Consider the following 16,429-nt stretch of genomic DNA (forward strand, 5'->3'; position numbering starts at 1 on the left):
AAGCAGATAAGCTATAAGGGATTTTACAAGGTCCAAAACACATAGCCCTCCTGTACAAATAACTCAATCTTCCTGTGCTCAACTGTGCCTTCCTGTGCCAACCCTCAACTAATAAAATAATGCAATTTAGTTCCCTGCAACCTTGGCATTATCAGCACTGCGCAAAGCCCTCTTCAGCACATAGCACAAGCACCATCCTATAAAATCCCCAGGAAGCCTATGTTTCCTTGCAGTCAGTTCCTCTCTTGCTAACCTGCCTGTTGCATCCTTGCAACCTATTTGCCTACTTTCTCTAAGAAATCTGCCTTTTTTAAACCTACAACTGTCTTGGCAAATTCTTCTTATCGCCCATGCTACTGGCCCAGATAGTCACTGATCACCTGCAACAAGAACTTTAAAATAATCAAGAAACAACTATTGTAAAGCCACCAGGCAGCTGGAGGACAGCACCTGACCCAGGGAGGTATTTGTATCCTTCAGTAAAAGCATGTGAGTTCCAAAGGTAAAGTCGGAAGAGGCCAGGGAAGACTGGGCCTAATAAACACTCCAAACTAACCAGCCCAAGCCCCTATCCAGAATAGAACCCCAGCTGGGAACAGACTCCAAATTGAGCACTTCAGGAAAATAGAGAAAAGCAAAAAAGAGAACCCAGACTACAGTAGGGGAGAACGGAATGGAAGTTCTCAGGAAGTGAGGTGCCCTATTTTTAAAATACTGAACAAAAACAACAGAAGAGAGTGCTCTACCATTGTGAAATGAGAAAAACCCTTAAATTATGCCTCCTTTCAAAAAGTTCAGGAAATCTAATATTATGTAAACATAAGTAGCAGAAAAGGATTGAAGTCAAATCCCACACGGTTATTCAAAGAAAAAATAAAAAGTAGAATAACATCCCTGCAGACGATAAAAGCATGCCAGAGAAACACAGGGGTGAAAACGACAGCCTAATATTTTGACATAAAAGCAAAGGGAAGGGAGGGGAGGGGAGGAAGGCACAGCTCATCTGTAGTATTAAGTAATGGGGAGCACAACTGCAAAGAAAAGAGGCAATGAGCACAAAAGCCAGGCTGGCGTTTACTCTTGGAGGAGGGGAGGGGCATTGCATTTGGGAAAGTGAGCCTGGCAGGCTTATGGGGTCAGAGTCAGCTTCCTTTATGTGGGGATGTTTAAAGGTGTTTATCTTGTAATTTCATTAACCTCTCATTTTGTCTTATGCTATATATACATGTATATGTGTAACAGTGTTTTTTGTTTTTGGTTTTGGTTTGTTTTTTGTTTTTGTTTTTGAGATGGAGTGTCACTCTATAGCCCAGGCTAGAGTGCAATGGCGCGATCTCGGCTCACTGAACCTCCTAGGTTCAAGCGATTCTCCTGCCTCAGCCTTCGGAGTAGCTGGGACTACAGGCGCCCACTACCATACCTGGATGATTTTGGTATTCTTAGTAGAGATGGGGTTTCACCATGTCAGCCAGGCTGGTCTCAAACTCGTGACCTCAAGTGATCAGCCTGCCTTGGCCTCCCAAAATGCTAGGGTTACAGGCATAAGCCACCACGCCTGGCCATAATGGTTTCTTTTTTAGCAACTAAATTTGTTTAAAAGAGTGTTGATTTCAGTATTGTTCATAATTGCCCCAAACTCCATTGACAGGAGGGCATGAATAAATTGTGCTATTCAGATGATGGCCTGTTATTCAGCAATGAAAATAAATTTCCTATTCTTCCAGTGAAACTTAGAGACATGATTATGGACAGGGAAAAAAACAAGTATCAAAAACCTACATGCTATATGATACCATTTTTACAAGCCTTAGAAACCAAGCAAAAATGAAACAGTGTATTATTTAGGAATACATACATATGTGATTTTTAAAACTATATTTTAAGGAAGCAAGGCTGGCAAACACAAAATTTAGGATAGACTGTATACCACGATAACATTTTTATAATGCTCAGAAATCAGCAAAAATTAAACAATATTGTTTAGGAATAAGTAGACACGTGATTTTTAAAACTATTCTTTAAAAAAGCAGGGGAATGATAAACCCGAAATTCAAGCTGGTTTTTATTTCTAGGGAAGCAAGGAGGATGGGATAGGGGAGCTAGATCCAAGTTTTCTTCCTAGGTTGTGTGGTGGGTTCACAGTATACTTTTGATTATCATGTTTCATGATTCACAAATGTGTTTTATATGAAGACTTTATCAGATCTGCACACTAAGAATACAAATTAAAAATTGAATTCTCTTTTTCATCAGCCATTCATCTGTTCATTCATTCAGTTATGTAACAAATAGGCATTGTGTGCCCGCCCTATGCCAGGCCCTGTGCTAGGTCCTAGGATAGGGCAGTGAGCAGACACCATGGCTGTCCTCTCAAAGTTCACAGCCTCCTGGGACTTTCTACGCCACTGGTGATGGGGCCAAGTGGGAAGTGGCTTTTTACAAATCTGCAGAGAGCACTATTTACAATAGCAAAGACTTGGAACCAACCCAAAGGTCCATCAATGATAGACTGGATAAAGAAAATGTGGCACATATACACCATGGGACACTATGCAGCCATGAAAAAGAATGAGTCCGTGTCCTTTGCAGGGACATGGATGAAGCTGGAAGCCATCATCCTCAGTAAACTAACACAAAAACAGAAAACCAAACACCACATGTTCTCACTCATAAGTGGGAGCTGAACAATGAGAACACATGGACACAGGGAGGGGAACATCACACACTGGGGCCTGTCAGGAGTTGGGGGCAAGGGGAGGGAGAGCATTAGGATGAATGCCTAGTGAATGCAGGGCTTAAAACCCAGATGACAGGTTGATGGATGCGGCAAACCACCATGGCACAGGTATACCTATAAACCTGCACGTTCTACACATGTATCCCAGAATTTAAAGTAAAAAAAAAAAAAAATCTGCAGAGAGTAAGGGCCAGGACAATCCATAATCAGGACCTTCCATTTCAGGATAACCAGGAAATACCTTGTTGGTATGACCTGAGGGAGGTAATTTTTAAATTAAGATAGTTAAGGCAGCCAACAGGAGACAGCAAAAACAGCAGACAGGCACTCCAGGCCGGTGGTTCCCAATACTGCCAATGTTGTTCCCCAAAGAAGTTTTCATCATCTTAAGCAATGTGATACGCACATGCATGCAAACATGCACACGCACATGGGTTATTCGGAGTTTATTTCCTCCCTATGTTTCTGTGTTAGGATCTCCTTTCATTTACATATTGATAGTGATGATAGACAGTGGTCGGACTTTGTTTAGGGAACTGTGGTTTGGTTTTTAATGTCCATACTTAGTAAAATAAAGAGCTGCCAAATCCAAATCAATCTCTAAGATTTAAATTCTTCATTATGTAAACCCTGAAGTCTGAGAATCATGGTCCAGAGTCATGTTTGAACCTAGCACTTTCCTTTTTGAGTAGGAAGACTGAGGTCACTTTTCTCTTTTTTTTTTTTTTTTTTTTTGAGACAAAGTCTCACTCTTGTCACCCAGGCTGGAGTGCAGCAGCACAATCTCAGCTCACTGCAACCTCCACCTCCCAGGTTCAAGTGATTCTCCTGCCTCAGCCTCCTGAGTAGCTGGGATTATAGGTGCCCACCACCCTGCCTGGCTGATTTTTGTATTTTCAGTAGAGACAGGGTTTCTCCATGTTGGCCAGGCTGGTCTCAAATTCCTGACCTCAGGTGATCCGCCTGCCTGGGCCTCCCAAAGTGCTGGGATTACAGGCGTGAGCCACTGCACCTGGCCTGAGGTCACTTTTCAATACTTGGTTAAGACCTTGCTTGGCCTCAGGAGTAGCCTGGCCTTGACTCCCCGCCCAGCACCACCCCCATCCATAGGGCCTGGAGGAGTTCCTCAGCTTATCTCTGAGCAGAGCTGAAAACCACCCTATGGCTGACACCAAGGTGAAAGGAAAGGACTGGTACCTAATAGCAAAAGCAGCAGTACATGTGTGTGCATGTGTGTATTACTACAAATACATCTGTTCCGGCAAGGTATCTCTACTACAGAATCAACCCGCAGGAATGTTTAGCTGAGGCTCCAGAGACCCTGTTGAGGAGTGTGCCCTGTCTGAGGTCAAGTAAGTGCTTAATCCACTAGCTCCTTCTTCCTTGTATCTGCCAGTGTGGCCAGCCGCTGCATCCATTTCCGTTCACCTCCACCATATCTGCCATTTCCACCCAGGCTTGGACCTCATTTCTTTATATCAACGTTTCCTTCAAATCTACTCACTTGTTTTCCCTGAAAATGTTTGTTTGTTTGTTTGTTGGTTTGTTTGTTTGTCTGGAGACGGAGTCTCGCTCTGTCTCCCAAGCTGGAGTGCAATGGTGCGATCTCAGCTCACTGCAAACCACCTCCCGGGTTCAAGCGATTCTCCTGCCTCAGCCTCTGGAGTAGCTGGAATTACAGGCGCCCACCATCACACCTGGCTAATTTTTGTATTTTTAGTAGAGACGGGGTTTCACCATGTTGGCCAGACTGATCTCCAACTCCAGACCTCAGGTGATCCACCTGCCTTGGCCTCCCAAAGTGCTAGGATTACATGCGTGAGCCACGGCGCCCGGCCTGAAAACATTAATTTTTAATGTTCCCTATGGAGAGGCAGCATAGCACAGAGGTTAAAAACACAAAATCCAGGCCAGACATGGGGACTCAGGCCTGTAATCACAGGAATCTGGGAGGCAGGAGGATCACTGGAGGCCGGGGGTTCAAGACCAGCTTGGGCAACATAGTGAGACCCCATCTCTACAAAAATTTTTTTTAAATATTACTCAAGCTGGTAGTGCACACCTGTAGTTCCAGCTTCTCAGGAGGCTGAGTTGAGAGGATCACTTGAGTCCAGGAGGTCAAGGCTGCAGTGAGCCATGATTGCACCACAGCACTCCGGCCTGGCTGACAGCAAGACGCTATCTCTAAAAAAAAATGGTAAAAAAAAAAAAAGAACACAAAATCTGGAGCCACACTGCCAGGGCTTCAGCACTTCTACTACTTCCTAACCTGATTTAACCTCCTCTTGCCTCAGTTTCCCAGCTATAAAATGAGGGTGATTATAGTTCTTACCACATAGGTTTGTAATTAGGTTATGAGAAAAATGACAGCTTCTCTTTTGACTTAATTTTATTTTTAGCTGTTATTTTAGGTTCGGTGTTACAGAGGTGAACTCATGTCTCGGGGGTTTGTTCTACAGATTATTTCATCACCCAGGTATTAAGCCTAGTACCCAAAAGTTATCTTTTCTGCTCCCCTCCCTCCTCCCAACTCCCACCCTCAAGTAGGCCTCGGTGTCTGCTGTTCCCCTCTTTGTGTCCACGTGTTCTCATCATTTAGCTCCCACTTATAACTGAGGATATGTGGTATTTGGTTTTCCGTTCCAAGAGTTTCTCTTAGGCTGAGGTGGGAGGATAGCTTGAGCTAGGGTGGTCGAGGCTGCAGTGAGCCGCCATCCTGCCACTGCACTCCAGCCTGGGGTGACAGAATGAGACCCTACCACAAAGAAAATAAAAAGAGAGAGAGAGAGAACAAGAATGACAGAGAGAGAAAAAAACAGTTTCTCTTTTTAAGGTATTTAAAACAGATCTTCCACAGAGTAAGTGCTATATAAGTGTTTGCTAAATAAACATCCTAACATGAATAGGAAACCGTTATTACTGGCTATAAGACCTTAAAGCAATTACAACCTCAAAATAAATAAAAACAAAATAATATGATTAAATTCTAGCTAGATTTTTTACCTGCTAAAATGCTTGGTGGAGACCTGCTCTCAAAAGAACAGAGAGAGGGAAGCAAGTGAAGTCTTAAGGACATCGCCATCACCAAACTGAAACCTCTTCCTCACTCAACCAGAAGACCTGAAAGAAAACTGAAGTAACAGTAACTGTCTTACTGTGCTACCCACCCTCAACCATCCCCAGGCCCGCTAGGAGCATGTTGTACATGTTCTGGAAAGTTCTGGAAAGGCCATTAAGATATAAAAGTTGGTAGCCAGGCGTGGTGCTGGACGCCTGCAATCCCAGCTACTTGGGAGGCTGAGGCAGGAGAATCACTTGAACCCAGGAGGTGGAGGTTGCAGGGAGCCGAGATCATGCCATTGCACTCCAGCCTGGGCGACAGAGCCAGACTCCGTCTCAAAGAAAAAAAAAAGATATAAAAAGTTGGGAAAGTGAGAGGTGTCCCGAGAAGCCCACATACATGAAAAATGAAACCAGGCAATCCTGTGTGGATCTATGTATCACAAACGCCGCTGGGCTGCAGGTGAAATATCTTATACCAATAGGTCGGCTCTGATGCAGGGAGTCTGTTTTCACTTTGAACTGCTGTTCATGGCGCTGCCAGGGTGGGACTGCCACTCACCAAGCCTCCTTCCCGTCCTTGGTCTGGGGTGATTCAGCACTTCCCAGTAGGTGACTCCAGGTGACAGCCAACAGCCAGCTTGCTCCTGTTCTCTTTCACAGGCAGAGCTGGCTCTTAATTTTCATGCATTTATTCTTTAGCCACTTGAGACGCCTGGCTGGAGGGATGGGTAAGAGATTTGGCATCTTGGTGCCTCCAAGCCTCCCGTCCAGCATGGTCCAGGTTAACAAACACCTGTAAAGTGTCCGTCTCTGCCGGCCCTGACGGACAGGGTGAGCACCCCGGTGCATCCTCCCTCCTAAGAGGATTAAGCGGGGTGTTTGGAAAACAGAGCTGCATCCCTGGAGGGAAGGTGCCACAGAGACATCAACACACAGTTCTGCATAATCGGTTCAACAGCAGAACAACAAAAAGGGGAAGAGAAGATTAAAAAATAATCCAAATGTCATAATACTGAGGAGTGTGATGAAATGGGCAATCGGGTGGAAGCATTAAACCTAGAATCACTAACCACCCCCGCTTCACTCTTCAAAACTCAAGGCTGCGGGGGGAAACAACATGCTCGTCCTTGGGAGAGCTCCTCTAAGCCCCTCCTGAAAGACGGATGTCCACTTCTGAGGCTGTCTTTGAGGATGGGCACAGGGGAAGCTGTGGCAGTCCAGCCACTCTGCGGGGGTGTCATGAATAATTAGCAGGGTCCTTCACAGTGGAGGGCAGCCCTAGTCTCTCTCCCTCTTCTTGGTGGGAAGGAAGCCCAAGTCTCTGAGAGACACTGGTGAACATCTCCCTGGAGGCTTTGGGCTGGCTGTCAACAGTGGCACCAAGGTGTAGCTCGGGGCAGGGGTGCAGGCGCTTAGCACTCAGCAAGATCTGTGGGCCTCCTCCCTGCCTCCCATTCTTTGTCATGAGCTTGGCAATGGAAGCTTCCAGTCCGCCTCTCAATGCTGCACCCCCTCTGCCCACACTCCTGGGCATCCAGCCCAGGGCCTGCCTTGGTGCCAGCTCTGCCCTTCCTGCCTCCTCCTTCCTGCTTTGCCTTCTCCCCCTCCCTCTTTCCCATATCCATTTCTATTTTACAATGGTTCTTTTGGTTTTTTTGTTTTTGTTTTTGTTTTTTTCTTGAGAGGGAGTCTGGCCCTGTTGCCCAGGCTGGAGTGCAGTGGCGCCATCTTGGCTCACTGCAGCCTCTGCCTCCTGAGTTCAAGCGATTCTCCTGCCCCAGCCTCTGGAGTAACTGAGATTACAGGCGCCCGCCACCAGGCCCAGCTAATTTTTGTATTTTTAGTAGAGATGGGGTTTCACCATGTTGGCCAGCCTGGTCTTGAACTCCTGACCTCAAATGATCCAACCGCCTCAGCCTCCCAAAGTGCTTGGATTACAGGTGTGAGCCACTGCACCTGGCCCTATTTTACAATGTTTAATGACCCAAACTTGAGGATTTTTCCACTTCTCTACACCATATAATCAAATCAAAAAATCAGATATTAGGCTTTGACAATGGGACTGAATCTTGGAAACTGGAAAGTCCAGTCTCAGGACATCCCGGAAAGTTGAGCACACAAGCAAGCCCCATGCAACTGTGTGATGAAACAGCCCCACACATCCGGGAGCACAGCCAAGGCGTCCTGTGCCACCTCCCTGGTAGAATCTGGCTTTTCAACTTGCTCACCCATGAGAGGAAAGCGGTTTTAGACATCAGGCTCACCCCTCTCCCAAGCCACACCCTTTTCTCATTCCCAGCTGAGGAACTGAGCCTGAGACACTGAGGTTCCCAGCTGCCTCCATGATTCGCCAGCACCCAGCTTCAGTTTCACATCCTCCCAATCGTCATAGCCAGGACAGCATGCCTCACTGACCACGAGGGAATGTCACATCCCGCCTGGCTGAGCCATGCCGCAGACAGGCTCCTGGCTAAGCACTTGGCCGACACCCCAATATTCAATGCTGACCACACCACAAAGGCATAAGTAGGCTAATTTTGCGGATGATGAAAATAGGACTCAAACCAAACTGTGTACAGTTGTAGGGCTTATTGAGGGCAGAAAACTTCTCCACAGCAGGTCTCTGGCAACCCAGAGCCCCTCCCTGCACTCCTGCGTCCCTGTCGCTGCACCCATAGAGCCCCCAAGAGGCCTCAGTGGATCACTGGGCTTGCATAACTTTTATCTGGGTATATATTACCAAATTACCTCCACCCCAAAAATACCGTTCCAGGTTTCCTGTTACTGTACGGAAACACTGATGTACATCATCAGCCCGTGTTCATTTTGCATACTCTCCATATAGTGGGCGGGTTGTTTTGGGATTTTGTTTTTTTTTTTTTTTGCAACCTAAAAGCTAAAATACTTTTCATGTTTAAAACTGAAATACATATGCATGGACAGGACATTTTTAAAAGTAAATATTTCATGGGTATTTGTCAACAGAATCTTATGGTTGATAATGTTGTAAAGGATTTAACCCATCATTTCATGTGAATAAATTTAGGTCTGAACATCTATAGGTAGCATAAGGTGAAAAACCTCTAAAATTTGAACCCGTATTCTGGGAGGGGAGACCTTAGGCAAATTAACCTGTCTGAGCTTCAGTTTTCTCACTTGTAAGAAGGGGATGTAATATCTGTGTTCCAGGATCGTGGCGGAGATCAGAGGAGGTCATCTACCAAAAAGCCCTCACCATCCTCACCAAATATCATCATTCTCATCATTTCATTCTGAGGTTGACTTAAATAGGGAATACAGATGTATTTACATATTCTTATTAAATTCTTAACAGACTGATAATTTATTCAAATCCAAATCATATGTAGATAATAAAATTATCTACTGTGCATAAAACCATTAGAAAAGAATGACTCAATAACTATCACCTGACATTTTATTTAACATGATATAGTGCGATAGTCTCGGCACAAAGTGACCTTAACTGCTTCCAAATTCCTTCCTTATTTTTCCTGTAACAAATCATATGGTGAAGGAAGACCTTCATCGGGGTCACGTAACTTGGAGGAGCTTCTTGGGGGAAGTGCACAGGCATCTCTGCGGGCTGTGGAGGAAAAGGCCCCGGAATTGGCCCCAATGGGGCTTTTTTCCAAGAGGATCTGTCCCGTTTCCCTGTTCATGTGTTGGGTCCTCAGTAGCTGGGACCCCATTTTCTCTGTCGTATCCCACCCCCAACACCTGACCAACTCAAATCAGCACATATATTTTAAACAGGTAGTGGATATCCAACACTGTGTCAGGGCATGGAGAAAATGGAAAAGAAACCGGAATTGTGGTCCTAGTGCTGAGACACAGGTAATCTCATCAAGCAATTTGGGCAGAGGCTGAGTTACCTGGATATTATTGCTGGTATCTGAATTTCTTAATATAAGTTCCAGAAAGCCTGGTAACTTTTAGAAGAGTATATGGTGTAGCAAGGAAAGTGAATCCATTCATTCATACATAAATAACAGACCCTTGCATTTATCAACTCCCAGTGTGTGCAGGCCATGGAGATGCAAGAGTAAGCCTGATCTTCAACCTCAGGGAGAGCCACATCTTTTGGGGAAGGTCAGTATATAAAAAAGCAAGGCCGGCCAGGCGCAGTGGCTCACGCGTGTAATCCCAGCACTTTGGGAGGCCGAGGCGGGCGGATCACGAGGTCAAGAGATCGAGACCATCCTGGCCAACATGGTGAAACCCCATCTCTACTAAAAATACAAAAATTAGCTGGGCATAGTGGCGGCCACCTGTAGTCCCAGCTACTTGGGAGGCTAAGACAGGAGAATTGCTTGAACCCGGGAGGCAGAGGCTGCAGTGAGCCAAGATCATGCCGCTGTACTCCAGCCTGGTGACAGAGCAGGACTCCATCTCAAAAAAAAAAAAAAAAAGCAAGGCCACAGGGTGTGATCAGTGCTCCAGAGGACTGACCAGCACACAGCAGGATGAAAAGGAGAGCAGGGACCAGTCTCCTGGCTGTGAAGTGCTGGGAAGGTGGGATGGAAAGGACCTTAGGGACAAGATGGTCCTTGGCTGTGCCTCCCAGGATGAATGCTAGTCTGGTGGAACATTCAGAGACCAGAGTGGGAAGTCTGAGAAAGTGGCAGCATGGTGTGCCCAGAGAGAACAGGGTAAGGGGACAGGGGAGAGCTGCGGGAGACAGGAGGGGGTGCCAAATTCCATAGCTGGAGGAGAAGCTGGAGATGTAGCCAGAGATCAAACCAAGGAAGCCCCACTACACCATGCCAGAGTGTGCTCATGATTCGGAAGGAAACAAGGACCCATCCGATGGTTCTGAACAGGGAGGGATACAGCAGTCAGACTTGCATTTTTAAAAGATCACTCTGGCAGCGGCATGAAGGATGGACTCGGTGGATGAGAGTCTGCAGGGAAGGACACCAGACGGAAGAGTGTCTCTGCGGTCAGGATGAGAAATGATGAGGCCCAAAGCAGGGCAATGGCGGTGGGAAGGGAAGGGGAGGCCGTTCTCATGAGATGTTCATTCCAGCAATTCTGAGCTGACTTCTGTTGGGGAGGTATCAGCAAGTAGTGAAAGGCAAAGAAGGGTTTCACTTGCTCCAGCGATGGACTAGGAATTTCTTCTTAGTACCCCCAGTGAGCATAAGAACCTTCTTTCACCTGCGAAGTCCCTCCTGATGGTTGGTTCTGGCAGGCTCCATCACTTAGGAGCTGGGAAACCTCGGGCAGGTCACTTTACCTCCAAGTGCCTCTTCCCCATCTGTAAGATGCAGATAACTAGTACCTACCTCACAGGGGTCACGAGCAGTAGTGAGTAAATATCTGCGAAGTGCTTTAGTGAGGCCTGACAGGGCAAGCACTCGATAAATGCTGGCTGTTTTATGCCTGGCTCAGTCTCGCTTCTGATGGCTTGTCCTGCAGAGCTTGCTGGACCTTGCTGGAAAAATACTTGAAATTTTGAAATATGGCTTTTGTCACATATGCAACATCCACATAATGGAAGTGCCCACCAGCCAGAAACCAGGCAACTATCACACCTCAGTCCCCACCAGCTCACCATCACAGGTTCCCATGTACAGACATACACACCGCCTAAGACCCTCTCCTCCAAGCCCACCACAAGGGCCTCTGCCCTCAAGTATACAACTTCAGAGGGTTATTTGAAAGCAGAGCTAATAACATGGTTTTTTTTTTTAATAAGACATCACATATACATTTTTAAGATGGGAAGTCTCTGTTTTTGTTGAGAACAACAAAGGGGAATATGACATGGAAGATCTGAGGAGACGTGATGTTTGTTCAAAGACATTGAGGCTCTTTCTTGATTCCTTGAGTTTTTTTTCATGGCAGAAATTTTTAACTGACATGAAGTTCTGGTTATGAAGGAAATTCTAGAAGACAACACATCTTCTCTCCTTACTCCTGAAGGAAGAGGTTAGATTTGGACGCAACTGTGTGTGTTTAAAATAAAATGGCATTGTTCTTACTTAAATTCCAATTTCTTATAATATTAGAGTTGGTCTTCAGTTAGTTGGTTGTGTTGGGAGAGTGATTTGGACCATATACATTACCCTCAAATATTCAAAAATGAAGGCCCAAATTTACCTATGGTGACAGAAGTCACAGCAGTAGTGGCTGATGACAGAGGGCAGTGGTGGGTGATGACAGAGGGGCAGAGAGGGAACTGTGATGGCACAAAGGAGGTTTTGGGGGTGGTGGGCATGTTCTGCATCTTGACTTAGATGTGGGTCGTGCACTTGTCAAAACCCAAAGAACTGCATGTCTAAGATCTTTGCATTTCACCATCTGTAAATTATACTTCAATTTTTTTTTTTTTTTTTTTTTTTTTTTGAGACAGAGTCTCACTCTGTCGCCCAGGCTGGAGTGCAGTGACGCCATCTCGGCTCACTGCAAGCTCCGCCTTCCGGGTTCCCGCCATTCTCCTGCCTCAGCCTCCCGAGTAGCTCGGACTACAGGCGCCTGCCACTGCGCCCAGCTAATTTTTTGTATTTTTAGTAGAGACGGGGTTTCACCGTGGTCTCGATCTCCTGACCTCGTGATCCACCCACCTCAGCCTCCCAAAGTGCTGGGATTACAGTATACTTCAATTTTAAAAAAGAAAGGGAGAGAGCAAGCAAGCAGATTTCCAAAGTTAAACATGAGAGGCTGATTATTCATTTACATCATCTCCTCTGAAAACCCCATTAAGATGGGAGCAAGGGGATAATACAAACATAAACTCATGAAGACAAAGAGATCCAGAGAGAAGACATCGAGGACAAGAAAGTTGATCCAAGTTTTGAAGGCGAGAAGTGGATGGAGGGGTGGAATTGTCAGAGCAGAGAAAGCTCCAACCCCGACACTGGCAGAAAGCACCATCCACCAGAAGCTAGACACTCACCCTCAGAACCTGGGAGCCGCAGGCCTTGCTCAGGCCAGAGACTGGAGAGGGGGCACTCACCTGCTTAGGGTCAGCTATTCCCCTCTGAGGACAAGTCGCCTCCCCAGAACAAGACACGTGGCAATGGTAGAACCCACAAGCTCCATCCCCTCAGCCTTGGTGAGTCACTCCAGCCCCCAGCTTCCTCTCCCTCTCTTCCACCTCAAGCCTTCTAGCAAAATTTCCCTGACTCTCGAAGGCTTTCAGGGAAAACCGAAATAATCTGTCTTCAAGCTGCTCTGCTTTCAAGTGTATCAGCAACCCTGGGCCAAGACACTGAAAAAGCCAACACGTTGGAAAGAGAGGAAGAGAGAATACAGAGAGAATTGCTGGCTCTAGAAACTACTCTGTCCCTTTGACTTGGAGCCCGAGGAAGGCCAGTTACCAGGACCTTTGCAGACAGGTCCCAACGCATTTCTAGCAAACACGGGGGCCTTAAGGCTGCAGAATCTGCGCTAGGTCAAGGGGTCTCATGCAGCCAGAAGGTAGGGACATAATGTACTCTGCCTCAAATCAGCCTTCTTAAGATTCTACTCTCCAGTGGTTTAGCTTCTGTGTTCCATCTTGCACTTAACCAAGTCTCCTTGACATCTTAGTCTGGAAGCATCTACCAGCTGTGGTGTCTGCATTAAAGCGCAGGGTGGCCGGGCGCAGTGGCTCACGCCTGTAATCCTAGCACTTTGGGAGGCTGACGTGGGCAGATCAGGAGGTCAAGTGATCGAGACCATCCTGGCCAACACGGTGAAACCCCATCTCTACTAAAAATACAAAAATTAGCTGGGCGTGGTGGCACACGCCTATAGTCTCAGCTACTTGGGAGGCTGAGGCAGGAGAATCGATTGAACCCAGGAGGCGGAGGTTGCAGTGAGCCGAGATCGTGCCACTGCACTCCAGCCTGGCGACAGAGTGAGACTCCGTCTCAAGAAAAAAAAAAGTGCAGGGTGGCTTTGACAGGACTGGGGACTGGAATTAGACACCAAGGGGGTTCACAGAGCTATAAAGAGACCCTGCCACTTCAGACCTTGTCTCAGGCCCCACTCGTAACCCCAACTCAGCCCTCTGCCGGTAACAGTTCTCTGCTGTCAGCCACACCCAGCTAAGCCAGGAAGAGAGACCACAGAGGCACCGCTCTGCACCAGGGCAGACTGGTTTTTATTCTGTCTGCTGCCTTAAAGTGAGATTTCTTAATTTTTAAAATAACCTAGAAACAAACGTAGGGTTTCGTACACTATCCAAAGAGTTACTGGCATTGCCTAATTATGTGTGAGAACATTCAGTCTTCAGAAGGGAAGAGGGACATTCCCTCTGCAAAGTAATTCCTGCGTCCCTGCCCCTGCATGGGAGTCACCATTTGACCCCAAAGCTCTGGGCACTGCTTACAGGCTCACATATGCCCAAGCTAAAGGACAGCTTCCAAGCCCCTGCACCAAGCAGAAGAACGTCTCCCTGCAATTGGTTTGAGAAGGAATTTTTTAAGCACCTCACCTGGGCCAAATGGAGGAGGCTGCCTATCAATTGTTGTACTAGGAAGCATTTCACAAAGAAGCCATAGTAACCGGCTCACCACCTCTCAACCCTCAGCTTTAAGGAATCCTCAACAAACATACAGGGACATTTTCCAAAGCGTTGACACATTATTAGTCTTCTTTTTAGACATGGCCCATCATTAACTAGAGTGGTATAAAAGAAAAAGAAGGAAATAAGACTATAGAGGTAAAACTGACTAAAGTTAGGTATTGGCTTTGAAATAATTAAGCATTGGCTTTTAAAATAAAATTTTAGGCTGGGAGTGGTGGCTCATGCCTGTAATGCCAGCACTTTGGGAGGCGAAGGCGGGTGGATCACCTGAGGTAAGGAGTTCGGGACCAACCCGGCCAACATGGCAAAACCCTGTCTCTACTAAAAATACGAAAATTAGCCTGGCGTGGCATTGCACGCTTGTAATCCCAGCTACTCAGGAGGCTGAGACAGGAGAATCGCTCGAACCTGGGAGGCGGAGGTTGCGGTGAGCCGAGATCGTGCCACTGCACTCCAGCCTGGGCGACAGAGTGAGACTCCGCCTCAAAAAAATAATAAAAATAAAATTTTAGGCAGTAGCAATTGCATGGTCGCTGTTGAGCACTAGTACAACATGCCACCCCATCTACAAGCTGATGGCTTTGACTTTCAGCTATCAGACGCCAAGGCTGACTTACAGGGGGACAAACCTATTGAACACAGTCCTTAACAAATGACTGACACCGGCTCGGCCTCATCAGTTCCCAGGCCCAGACAGACTCTGCTGCCACCTGGTGGCTGAAGGGTAGGCAAAGGCGGACAAGTGCAGAGCCACTCCACCTGACCTGCAGCCCGGACTTCTCCGCGTAATGAGGCTCTCTGCTAATATGGCGGGAAAGGTGTCATACCGAGGAGAAGCTGCTCGGCAAGATGTAAAGATGAACGGCTGGGCATTAATCGGCTGGTGGCTGGCAGGTATCTAGAATATTCTAACTACAAAACCTGCCTTTGCAAGATTTTTCTTCCTAGAGATTATATTTCCTTGAACAAGCTGTGTATCCATTCATTCTACCACCTCACTCCACCCCATCCCACTTGAAGCAAGTTACAGCCAGAGAATAGTGAAAGGGACGGCTTTATCCTTATAGAAAGGAAACTTAAAGTGCCGGCTGTTGTTAATGAGCCCATTACTCCTAATTGGGGAAAATTGCAACCAGAAGAAAGGGGATATGTCAGGGAAACATGTGACAGGTAATGTGCTCAGGGCTGATTGAATCCAAGGGCAAGGCACCTCGGGAAATGAAATGGGAAGAGAAGGTTCTTGGAAAATAAAAAACGAGTCCTTCCCTGGGTCCAAGAACACTGCTGGGTGGTGTGGTTGGAGCTGACAGGTGGAGGGGGAGAACGGGCAGCAGCCGGACACCCCTGCCTTGTAGGAAGAGGCCTGGCTCCACTGCCTAGCACTCATGGGGGACAACCTCCTATTCAGTGTCTAAATGTTCTCTCTGCGCGATGGGATTAGTAGTATTTCTTTGTAAAACAGCAGTGTAACAGAAATTATTCCCCAAAACAGATTATGTTTAGGCAGGCACCAAGCTAGGTCACCTTAACAAACTCACAGAGAAATTCTGGAAGGTCAGTGTTAACATCCCCACTTAACAGAGCCAGAAACTGAGACCTGGAGAGGCCAAGCAGCTCACCCAAGGTCACACCTCCAAGCTAGCAACAATGCCTGTGTTCTCCCAACCCCGGGCTGCCTATGTCCAAGCCGAGCTCTCTCCTTCCACTCATGCTTGCCTAAAGCAAACACAGAAAGACAAATAATTCCAATATATGCAAAAGTGCACCATTTGCCTTTTCCAATTTGTATAATTTTAAATGTCACCACAAGTTCACTTCTAGGTCACTTTTAAAACAAGCAACTTTGCTTTAAGGCAAGTGGAGAAAAAAATTCTGCCTTAATTTGTACAGTTGTACAATCCACTGTTCAGTTTTCTACTCAGTTTTCCAGGGAACAGTTCAAACAGAAACAAATGACAATCTAGGACACTTATCTTGCCTATTGTGACTAACCACCACAGCGTTTGAGGTTTTTTGTTTTTTTTTTTCCAGCTGGTAAAAAAGCCCTCACAGGAGGCTCAGGACCGCCTCCGGGCATACACAGAGCCCTAGCG

General features: G+C 46.6%; 1 protein-coding gene across 8 annotated transcripts in view; it reads right to left on the minus strand.

Annotated features, from left to right (window-relative positions):
- C11H2orf76 (chromosome 11 C2orf76 homolog) overlaps positions 1-16,429 on the minus strand; it is a 101,551-nt gene that overhangs the window by 10,538 nt on the left and 74,584 nt on the right. For 3 of the 8 annotated variants that reach the window (XM_055380054.2, XM_055380059.2, XM_055380053.2), the window contains one exon: positions 9,120-11,078. The exons of 3 other annotated variants lie outside the window; for them this stretch is intronic. In XM_055380054.2, the coding sequence (XP_055236029.1) occupies positions 11,023-11,078 (56 nt within the window). In that variant the 3' untranslated portion in view covers positions 9,120-11,022. Of the gene's footprint in view, positions 1-4,804; positions 5,493-5,740; positions 5,858-6,153; positions 6,517-9,119; positions 11,079-16,429 lie in introns of those variants that run through there. 2 more of the 8 variants (XR_010129530.1, XM_055380052.2) reach the window with 2 other exon arrangements.

This window comes from Gorilla gorilla, chromosome 11 (genome assembly GCF_029281585.2).
Source record: "Gorilla gorilla gorilla isolate KB3781 chromosome 11, NHGRI_mGorGor1-v2.1_pri, whole genome shotgun sequence".
Taxonomy (NCBI): Eukaryota; Metazoa; Chordata; class Mammalia; order Primates; family Hominidae; genus Gorilla; species Gorilla gorilla.